Source organism: Nannobrachium achirus, assembly GCF_963921795.1.
Source record: "Nannobrachium achirus genome assembly, chromosome: 4".
Classification (NCBI taxonomy): Eukaryota; Metazoa; Chordata; class Actinopteri; order Myctophiformes; family Myctophidae; genus Nannobrachium; species Nannobrachium achirus.
Window position 1 is genome coordinate 55,656,544 of NC_137813.1, and position 11,927 is coordinate 55,668,470.

Here is an 11,927-nt window from a genome sequence, read left to right on the forward strand (position 1 = left end):
TAGTGCAAGTCAGCAGTGAATGATTTGATACAACTTTAACAAAATTAACCCTGGGGGCCCCGTTTCAGGCATGTAGGTGAACATTTCCAAAACAATATTTTATACTTTTTTTCCCACCAACAATTGTGATAACAGAAATGTTTGATTGGCTATGTTTGCTATTTGTCATATGATTAAATATAGGGTTTAAGTTGTTAACTGTATATCATATATCATTCCTCCCACAGTGTACTGTAATCCCAGTGTCTTTAAGGGGCCACACGTTCACATAGATGTGCACAATCTCATATTAATAACGGGGGTAGATGACGTGCATGTATAGTATAAAAGACTGAAATGCCAAAGATGGTGAATTGTGCAGTTGTTTATATACAATTGGAATCATATTAATCAAATGTTATACTTATTTTAGATTTATATTATGTTAGATCTATGACAACTGTGTCTGTCCCTGGCCCTGCTGCTCACTCCTGTTTCCAGTTAGCCCTGATCCTCAGTGTGGTGAAGCTAAGTATTGTGGCGGCAAGACTTACTTCCCATATTAGCAAAGTTAGCATTCATGTTTTATTAAGAGTAGCTGACAATGCAACAGTGTGTGACGTAGAAAAGCCTCTTAAGAACATCAGACAAGTGGAGCCTTATGGAAGCCTTATGGATTATGGTTTGGCATTTGGGATGCATTTATCAGATCTCTCATGGCCAAGGGACATGGAAGACAGCTGTAGTGCAGCTTAAGAGGACAGGTGTTGGTGTGTCAAATGAAAGTACCATCTGGAATGGATCATTAGGAAAATTAAAGTGTGCTACTGTGCTTTGAGATAAGCATACTGATGCATTTGAGTGGCCATTCACTGGACTTTATGCCGACAGTGGCTGGAGTCCAACAGGTGTTTAAGCCCCTTCTTGTCTGAAAACATGATTCTCTCTATGATTCACTACATCCATCTGATTCATGGGACCTCTTTCATAGCAGCTTTGTGGTTCCGGACATTAGCACCTCCAGGAAGAGAACATCAAATTAATTTTAAATGGTATGGAGAATTTACAGAGAACTCTGCCCATTCTGAATACATTTTAATTGAACACCATTATTTCTAAAGGATGCATGCTTTGTTATACAATAAAAGAGAAACACTTGAGAGGTTGTAGAAGGGGTGATATAATTAATCACTTAAACCCTTTACACTTCATTGATCAGTCTCGCCCAGGGCTCTATACTAGGTCTGATAGTATTTCCCTCTATACAGGATCCTTAACAAAAAATAGCCAATCTACAAGCTCACTTCTTATCAAACTCGAGACACAAGATCTTCTAGATCTATTCATGGTGTATGTTCGCCCCCAGAATAAGGAGCTAGTTTGAGTAAATAAGGAGGACCCTTGCATATAGGCTAACTAATCACAATGAATTACCCAGTGTTATATTGCTGCCAGCTCATAGAAGCATATGTTTAAGTACAGTAGGCCTTGCCGTGAGGCCCATATAGTGGGAGAAATATGTGAAAAAGGTGTTCACTTCCGGCAGAAAGCGTGAAAATTTGCACCTAGGGGTATTTTTGTGCGCTGAATTCAAAAATTGACGGTCCCAAGCACTTTTCTCAAATTAACTTTTCTCTCATTCACTTACCATAGGGTTAGGGTTAGGAAAAAATGACCCCCCAAAAATCTTCTATATGTAGCATGTGAGGGGTCTATCTAGGGGGTTTTCATGATTCTGAATCCATTCCAAGCATTTGTTTTGCACAAAAAACATTCCTTGGGCAAGAAATGGACCCCACAAACTATGGTTTAGTGATGAGTCATCACTTTTCAAAGTTTTGTTGTGTCCATTTCTCGGAAAGGAATGTTTTTCGTGCAAAACAAATGCTTGCAATGGATTCAGAATCCCGAAAAACACCTAGTTTGACCCCTCACATGCTACTTGAAGAAGATTTTTTGGGGGGTCTTTTTCCCCTAGTATGGTAAGTGAATGAGAGCCACCAGATCCCATGGGAAAAGTGCTTGGGACCGTCAATTTTTGGATTCAGCGCACAAAAATACCCCTAGGTGCAAATTTTCACGCTTTCTGCCGGAAGTGAACACATTTGCCTTTTTTTGTTACATATTTCTCCCACTAATAGAGCAGGAGCCCATCTCATGTTTCTGTAGGGTGAGGCAGCTTGATGTACTGCACCCCCTGGACATGACAAGGGTATGTCTCAGCACAGGGATTTACCCTCAATCCAACCCTTGCTGAGTGCCAAGCCGGGAGAGCCCAATTATGAGTATTTTATGACCCTGCCGTGGATCGAACCCCCACCTCCCAGTCTCAGGGAGAAAACTCTAACCACTGGTATGAAGCATAGCTTTACTTAAATGTAATAATACATGTAATTTTGCTGTATCATTTAATTTTAGTTTGACTTGAATTGAAATGTCACTTAAACCCAGGTCAAGGAAAACCATTTGCTTGCCTTGCACACCAGAGGTTTGTCATTGAAAGTTAAAAATTACTTCTTTTCTGTGAATGCATTACAGTCCTTACGAATATTATGAGGAAACGACCATGAAAGTTATGACACATTTATTGGACAACTTGGTAAAATACAAACATACTTGGTATGTCGAGCAGTGAGATGGCACAAGGCACATCCTTCTCAGGTAAGCAGAGATTGTGTATCTCTAGCGCAAGTACTGTACCCACACTGGTCTAGGACTGAATCTAGGGTTGGGATCCTTCAGGATTTTAAAGATTCCATCTTAATGGTCCCATTCCTTAACGGTTCCCTTTAACGATTCCTATAGGGAATAAAGAAGGGAATAAAGGACTGCAAACTCTTGAAGAATGTACATCGGGCTGTCACAATTATTACATAATCGTCTAATCGTGATTATTTGACCTTATCGCAATTATTTTGTCATAATCGTCATAATCGTGAATGTTGAAAAATGTCCGAAATAGTGGAAATAGCAGATCTACAAGCTCACAACGCGCGTTGTGAGCTTGTAGATCGGCTGTTTCCACTATCAAAGTTATTTTTTAAGTAGTAAGTTGTCAAATATGTCAGTAATTTCTTTGTATATTTAGGTTATGTGTCATATCTACCGTGTACAACTTCAAAGCCTAAAAGCCAAACAGAAATGTAATTATCAACGACAAAAACACAATTAAATCGTTAATCGACAATTATTTGAGTGACAATTAATCGTCATGTAAAATGTCATATCGTGACAGCCCTAAATGTACACACCGAAACAAATGGGCCCTTGTGGGTCCATTTGGTTACATTTGTACACTCTCAAGAGGTATGGTGGTCCTTGAAATTAAAAGCATAACCATAGACAGAACCATCTGTATTGAAATTGTATAGCAGACATGTGATGTCCACATAACAGCTCCAACTATGTGATAATAAAATAATAATTAACGGTTCCTCAATTGGATCCGATTCCGCCTATTCCGGATCCCAACCCCAACTGAATCCCACCAGTTTTGCCCCCCAACCTTTTCCTACGGTCTCAAAACAAACAGGATAAATACAAAAACATTTGATTTGCCCATAATCCATTCCTAGTGCTTCTATCTGATACTGGCACTGGAAGGGAACTTATTAATCCTTTCTCAACAGGTTTTTATCTAAAGTCGTCACAATACAGACGACGGCAGAATCATAACACTTTAGTCCAGTGGGTTGCGTTTCTCCTGCTACATGCATTGAAATAAATGTGATCTATGCTGTGTTGTTTACCAAATATCAAAACAACATGATGATTCATGAGGTGTAAATTGTTTTACTTAATGATCATGACTACAGCATCCGGGGATATGATTCCCTATGTGGAAACTAAGGTAGTTCTAACTACAGATGTTTTGTGTTGCTTTAAACATAAACCAAAACGGCAATAAAGCATTGAAAATGCATCAAGGAACCCCACAGCGAACTAAATTCCAGGTGTGATGCTGCATTCACACTGAGAGAAGCCAAGCTAATGGTTTGCTTGGTAATTCAATGTATTCTCTATGCAAACCAGCTTAAAAAAAGCTTTTTTTCCAGCTTGGAAATTTTAAAAGCTGTTTGCATAGAGAATACATTGAATTACCAAGCAAACCATTAGCTTGGCTTTTCTGTATGTGAATGAGGCATTAGGCTTACAAAGTGTATTGTAACTGTAAGTGAGACAACATGAATAGCGGTGAAACATTTACTAGTGTATAAACAGATGACAGGCTTTCCGTTAATTTGGGATAGTTTGCCGCACATAAAATAAACAGGATTTCAACAGAAATCACATACGACTCCGATAAACCCAAATCTGATACAGAGTTTACGATTCAATATGTTTGCGAGTCACCATTCCCATTCATGATGTTACGCGTCACTGACGACAATCAGCAACAGCGACAATAAGAGGCACACACAGTTACGGCCGTCACCCCAGACCGCCGTAGATCTTACAGTTCAGGTACGCTAGTCTCTTGGCCCGGGTTTTCTTCAGGAGGGGGAACCACTCCCAGTGGTGCAGCTCCACCACCCTGTAGCCGGCCAGCTGCAGCTGTCTCCTCTTCATAGCATGGAGGCCCAGAAGCTGGTGGGAGCGGTAGCAGTAATGGGTCCGGTTGGACACCTGAATGGCCAGCTTCCCCGGGAAAGGGCTTTCGGCCAAGTCCGCCGCTCCCACCCCGACTAGCCCCCCTCCTCCCTCCGCAGGGTCTATCCTGCAAAGAGGTGGAGGCGGAGGTCGTTGAACGGCGGGAGGGTTGCCTGACCGGTGGGTGCCATTTCTGGATTTTGTCAGCTGTGTCAGTAGCTCCTCGGTGAGCACAACGCCCGCGTTGGTTTTCTCCCAGCCCCGATGAGAAGGACCAGGCGACCGGAAGCTCTTGTCCGGGGACGGAGTCGTCATTGGCACGGGCCGTCCGGCAGGGTCCAGATGAACTTCCAGGTCGATGGAGCGGGTGTGCGGGAGGATCATCCGTTTAGACACAAACTCCGCGCCTCCCAGGAGATCCTGCAGCGCACATTCGGCCTCTTGGACCTCTGGCTTCAGGCACACGTCAGACTGGGCGAACTTCCACAGCGTCGCCGCCACCTCTTCCCTCAGCTGGTGGCCGAGCCGAGGGCCCGTCCAGTGAGGGAGCTCCAGACCCACAGTTCCATCCAAAGTGAACAGGTCTTTCCTCAGGTCCAGCTTTGAGAATTGCGTCGCCAGAGTGATGAATTCAGGGCTCAGGGCCAACGCCAGCAGGTCCTCTGGGAGCTCAGAGACGAAGGCCAGGCCAAGGAGTCCGGTGAGAAGATGCTCTGGGTGACGCTGGAACTCGGCTTTCCTCTGCCTCATGGCCTGTGTGAGGCTGGAGTAGAGGGCTGGGTGTTGGCTGGGGGGGACTCCCATCGTGCCAAAGGCCCACAGCAGCTTCCCAGAGTCTTTGCTCCTGCAGTGCGACGCTAGCGAGGGCAACCTCTGCGCCACGGCGTTCAGAACCCGGTCATCGTGGTAGTGCAGCGCAGAGGAGGCCAGCGCCACGTGCATCAGCCCTTGGACGCCCATCTCGGGGGCCCGCCGGGGCACTTCTTGTGCCATGGCCTCTAGCCACGGCATGTGATCAAGCCAGCTAAAACGCAGCAGTTTCATCACATTGACCATGGCAAAGTCACTCATGTCCGCCACCACAGAATGGGCCTTGTCCACGAGGCGGTGCACTGCCGCTTCGGAGAGTGATATCTGGGATTTAAAGAGCCCTAGGCACACAGTGCCAACCTCCTCAGGCTGTAATGCATCCAGGTGCTGCAACAGGAGCTCCTCTATGGGACGGACCAAGTGTGCTGGGCACTGCCTACCTTCTCCTATGACATATAGCAACTGGATCAGCTCTGGGATGCCAACCTGTCCCAAATGCAAGCTAACAGAGTCATACAGGCTCTTGAGGAACTCGGGCACTTGTCTCCCCAGGCAACGCCACAGGTCCGCAGCCAGCAGCAGCTCGTGGAGGCCCATCCGCCTGGCCCTGGAGCTCAGCTCTGCCTCGTAGAGCCCCAGCATGCTGTGTGTGGAGGGCAGCCCCAGCCACACGAACGCCCGCAGCACCTGCAGGAGCTGGGTGTGTGTGAAGTGCTGCAGGTTCTCCACGGCGTAGCGGAGGAGCATGATGAAGCGCGTGTCTCCCCTGACCAGAGGTGTCTGGACGGTGTGCAGGTGGCCGAGCTCCTGGAGGATCTCGGTGACCGTCGCCGCGTCCATGCCGCCCTTCAGAACGGACACTTTGTGGAGGAGGAGGAAGGCCTCTTTGGCAGCGATGGGGTGCGGGCGGCAGCTCAGGTCGAGGGTCATGGGGGCGTACTCTGGCCGGCACCGCTGGAAGGCACGCGGGTCAAACTTGACGTCCGGCTCCGGGGCGTCGGACGAGTACGACGACGGCGGCGGCGGCTCTTCCTCGGAGGCCTTACCGAAGGCCAGGTCCACCAAGGTGTTTTTGGTGCTGGAAAGCCACCGCGAGGAGCTCACGCTGTAGTGGTTGCTCTGCTGCCTGAAGGCGCCGGCCAGGGTGGACAGAGACCGCGCGTCGTCCTCACTCTCCGCCTCGCTCCTGGACGACCGCCGGCTCTTGCTCCTGGACGATCTGCTCTCCCGTGTGAGCTGAGGGTAGGACAGGGGGTTGTACTGCAGCCTGTAGCTACCTGGGACGGCTGCCTCCTCCCTCTCCTCCTCGTCGTCCTCCTGCTGCTGCTCACGGCCCAGGGCCTCGGCTCTGCCATGCAGCCGGTGCAGAGGTCGCGCCCGGAGGAGATCTTTGCCCAGCGGGAAGAGACGCCGCAGCCTGGCCACGCGTCGACAGGGCTCCCAGGCAGACATAGGGCTCCGTCTAAAAAAGGCAAACGAGAAGGGTTTTAAAAAGGTCTATTTCATTTGAGCAAAGAATATAATCACATTATATTATGAAGAATTATGGCATGTCTGTGCTTCCGTTAATGTATTAATTTCTGGTTCAGAATCGCAAGCTGTATGTCCTTTTTCAGTATTTCATAATTCATAGTATATGATTAACAACAAAGAATCTAAGCATAAACTAGAAGCGCACTCTGTCGAGGTGCCAACTTGCCACTTGTGCACCAGTAGGCCATATATGGCCTACTTGTGCGCCAGCAGAGCGGCGCTCACCACTAGCATCACCACTGGCGATGCCAGTGACATCACCACTGACATCACCAGGAATGTTGGTCCCTCACTGGCTGTTAATGATGACGTTGCCAGAAATGCTGGTCCCTGATTGGGCAACGGGCAGACACAGACATACATACATACATACATACGTACATACGTGCATATGCAGCCGAACGCAGTACTTGCACACTCTGCTGGCGCACATAATTACACAAATCTCTGCCTGCGTGCACGTTTGTGTGCCTATCTGATCTGTCGATAGCCGGATCTACAAGCTGGATCAAATAGCCGACCTACAAGCTCACAACGCGTCGCGATGCGATGCGTTGTGAGCTTGTAGATCTTGTAAATCTATTTGACTTTAAAAAGGTCAAACAGTGGAATGAAAATATATATATGAACATTTTTCAACATGGAAATGATTATGAAGATTATGAAAAATATTCTCGATTATGTCAAATAATTGCGACTAGAAGATTATAATAATGTAATAATTGTGACAGCCCTACAGACCGATCAACTTCAATCACAGGCATATATGGAGATCCTACATGTAGAGAACCAGCAAAATGATCATATATGATTTGGCATACAACATATTGTAACATACGCATTACCCCTATATATGGGCATCCATATATACGGATGACATCAGGGATCTCCATATAATATGGCCACAAAAGAGAGTGGGCAAAGACGGGACAGATACAGCAGAAATCTCCATGTCATTGAACATGTTTGGCTTCGTAAAAATGGTGCACAGGGCAGATATGACACATCATCATTTGATAACTTTACTTCATATTGTGTGTATGTGAATAGTGGAAATAGCTGATCTACAAGCCATTTCCACTATTTTTGAAAATGTTTAAAAATATATTAACATTTTTCAACATGGAAATGAGTATGATGATTAGTATGACAATTATGCGAAAGAATATTGTGATTATCACAAATAATTGTGATTATGCGGTTATGTAATAATTGTGACGGGGTTATTGGTCACACGCAGGTAGCTTAAGCAGACCAATGAACCGATTTAAGTTATCGGTATATTAGCCATAGCATACATTATGACTAAAGTCTTACATTATTTGAAACTAACTACAAACCCATCATCACTCGTCTCAGTCACCACCAAGCTTGTGAATTATCAGAGCCATGCAGAAAGGTTTTCATGCTTTCCCAAACTGCACCAACAGATGGTAATGTTATGTAGGGAAACATTAACATTTGTTTAGTGCTGATTCCAAATGGCTATACAGCAGACAGGACTTGTCGAGTCTCCATCGTTCTACTCTGGTTGTCAACCTTTTCATAAACAAATAGATAAAAACAAATGCCACTTTTGCAACTTTACGAATTGCAAAGTACTTTCCTCTTTACAAAGGGCATGTGGTGATGTTGATGAACACAAACATGTAAAGAATACAACACCAGGCAAACTCCATTCATAGTAGCAAAGAAACAGCAGCAAGTAGCCTAGCTTAATGCTCTCAGAGAGTTTAATATTAGCAGCAAGCGTACTGGTGCCACATTTACAGTAAATAAATGTATATTCTGTATATGCTGAATTAGCCTGGAGTCCATGGCTGAGTGAATGTTCTGGCCTCTGTCTGCCGTTCTGCTATAAAGACCGAATCTATGCAGAAATATCAGTTTAGTGCAAGACACTTCAAACCAGACAACCATCACCCTTTTAAAAGTCGCATGACTGAGCCTGATTTTGAGATTTGGAGCTGGAATGGGTGTGCTCGGGAAACTCTCAGAAATGTGCCCTTTCGTGACTTTTCCTAAACATACAAGCCAGTCTTGTTTTTTTTCCTACTATCTGAGACGTTTTGTAAATATGAAATAAATATTGTTGAGTGTTTCCTGAGCAGAATTGTTAAATGTCTAAATCTCAAAATAGGTCAAAATGACCAGTTTAGTCATGCGTGTGTTTTAAAGTGAACAAAAAAACCTTGTCAGATACTATTGCATTTGCTTGAGGTATAGTTAACTGGTTCAAAACCAGTGGTCCAGGGGACCACCAGCGGTCCTTGGGAGGGGGGGGGGGGGGGGTTCATGGTGGTCCCCAGCTAAATGATGGAGTATTGTTAACCAAATGGACCCTTGTAAATGAATGTTACATTATTGACAAACATCTGCATTATTCAATTTACAAAAGAGAATGCAGAAGAATTGTTGCCTGTTATCTCTCCTATGGCACCACATCAATACAGCATGGAATTGTGGACAAAATCCTATCCAACGACAACAAAATGTTTTAATGCAGGGGTCTTCAACAGGGGGTCCGGGACCCCTAGGCTAGGGAGTCCTCAGAGCTACTACAGGGGGTCCTCCAAATCTTTGAGTGATTTTTATATTAACCACTTAAACCCTAGCATCCATATTCTGATAACTTTAGCCAAAAATAGCAGATCTACAAGCTCACAATGCCTCGCACTCGCAGATCAGCTATTTTCAGCTAAAGATGTTTGGTGTAGAGGGGGAAAAGAGCAGATTAAGTACAGAATGAAAGGTCAAGTTTATTAAGTATTGACGGTTCAAGTGGTTAAACCAATGTCTGATAACACAAATTGACATAAAACCAAAATACACTGATGATTGTGCTGTCAAATGAAACTATATGGAATCTATGAACAAGTTATGGGGTCTCTGCTTCATCTCTCTCTCAACTAAGGTGTCCTTGGCCTAAAAACGTTGAAGACCCCTGTTCTAAAGTTTGGGATAGTCTGAGAGGCTAGATTTCATCATACGATGGTCCGTGGCTCAAATGCCAAATAAATAATAGACCTTGATATGACAAGGGTTGAAAACTAACTAGTAGGCGACTTAACCGTCTTTAGTTAGTCAAGTTGGCCTGGCTTGAATCTCCATTTAACGGCACATCCTTCAGTGGGAATAGTAATTTACTAAGCGTATTCGTAAGGAATTACGCAGTCATCTTCTCCGTTTTAGCTTTCGTCCACGTCTGAGCCAAATATGAATGTGTGGTGTGTTGAAATTATGAATAACAAACTCACCGCTGTTTATGAACTATAAAATGTTGAAGTCGGCTGTGGTTGTGTTGCAGCCAGGTTGCAGCTGCTGCAGCCATACAGCATGCTGCTGCTTCCTGGTTGCTAAGGTCGAATGTGTTGACGGAACGGCAACTCTGCTGGCTCAAAACTCAAAAGGCGATAGGAGACCGTACTTTGTAGAGCACTGTTTCCCAAACACTGGCTCGCGACCCATTTGTAGGTCACAGTCACAGACACATTTTTATGGGTTCACGACTCGATTAAAATACCAATTTTCTTTTCCTACAACAAATAAAATTTATATTTCAAAAGATGGAAATTATTTTTGTCACGAAGCACTATCATTTCACCCATTATGTTAATGTGTTTGTTTTTATCCTCTTCTTTCTTTTCTTTTTGTTGTGGAATGATTCCGCCCTCTACTGGGCTGTATTGGTCACTGCAGTGCGTTTATGCTTGTTTTCCAACCATTCTGAATAACTGAATGGTTTTGCCTGATAATGTCATGTCATCATGCCCAAAATAGGAACACTGTGTTGATTTAAGTAAAGTTCTTTTTTAGTTTTCTATTCCACTACATTTCAGAGACAAAACTTGAATTAATTAGTTATTACAATATATTAACGACTTCAGCCCTATATACTTTGGTTATGTTCAAAGCACTTTTATACATTTGGAAACTTGAAATAGGACATTCTGCATAATGAGTAGGCCTACTTTTACTTTCAGTAGCCAAAACTTTAATGTGAATACTTTTGTATGTTGAATTCCAGACTTTTACTAAGCAGGGTATTTCTTTCTAACAGGGTACACCTTCGCAGAGTTATTGAAGGCAGAGTATCAATAAAAGTGAATAAAAGTCAGGAGTATAATAAGTATTTCCCCCCACTAGAATAAATAACCTTACGTCTGTGTGTGGGTATTGTAACCAATGAAAAGTATCTACAAAAGCTTGTAACTACGTTAGATCCATTGAAGCACAAGCTATTTTCTCTCTCTGTTTTCTTCCATTCAACAGTGCCAAAATCAACATTTCAAAATGCTCTTTGAAAAGCCTCCAACATTTTCCCCTGAAAGAGAGCCGCCGGAACAAAAGTTGATGCGGATGAATTGCTCAGTTTATTATGCAATACAAATAAGAAAATATATAAAAATGTCATAATATATAGAATTTAAATGTATTAGAATCCATAATAAATAGACTTAACAAATATATTAGAATCCATAATAAATAGAATAAATAGACTTACAAATATACTAGAATCCATAATAAATAGACTTAAAAATGTATTAGAATCCATAATAAATATATTTACAAATATATAATAATACACATTAAATAGACTTAATAATATAAAAAAGATACACATACACTATTACAGTAGCTGCTGTATGAAAAAATAAGGCAACAATGTAATCCTCAATAAATAAACTTGACCAATAAATAAAGCATAAATACATTATCTGTCAATCTGTCTCTCACACAATCATGCACGCACGCACGCAGGCGCGCGCGCACGCACGCACGTATGCACGCACGCACGCACGCACGCACGCACACACAAACACACACACACACACATCTAGGGGGTGTGGTGTGTCAGATCAGATGGTAGCAGCGAACAGGTCCAGTCTCAGGAGGTGTGTGAGGAGAGTGACTCTCACGTCCTCCCAGCTGCTAGCACTGTAGTCCTGCAAAGACACACACAGTTTAAAAGTTAATCACAACATTCTGGTGAAGTCTAATAGTTTGGTATAGTT

General features: G+C 43.7%; 1 protein-coding gene across 1 annotated transcript; it reads right to left on the reverse strand.

Moving 5' to 3' along the window:
- Window positions 1–4,125: 4,125 nt before the first annotated feature.
- On the reverse strand, window positions 4,126–10,258 carry fastkd5 (FAST kinase domains 5). Its single transcript, XM_080724554.1, has 2 exons — window positions 10,170–10,258; window positions 4,126–6,841 (listed from the first exon to the last, which is right to left on the reverse strand). Exons 1-2 carry the CDS (start codon window positions 10,241–10,243, stop codon window positions 4,411–4,413), a joined length of 2,505 nt encoding a protein of 834 aa, XP_080580680.1. The 5' UTR covers window positions 10,244–10,258; the 3' UTR covers window positions 4,126–4,410.
- Window positions 10,259–11,927: the final 1,669 nt, after the last annotated feature.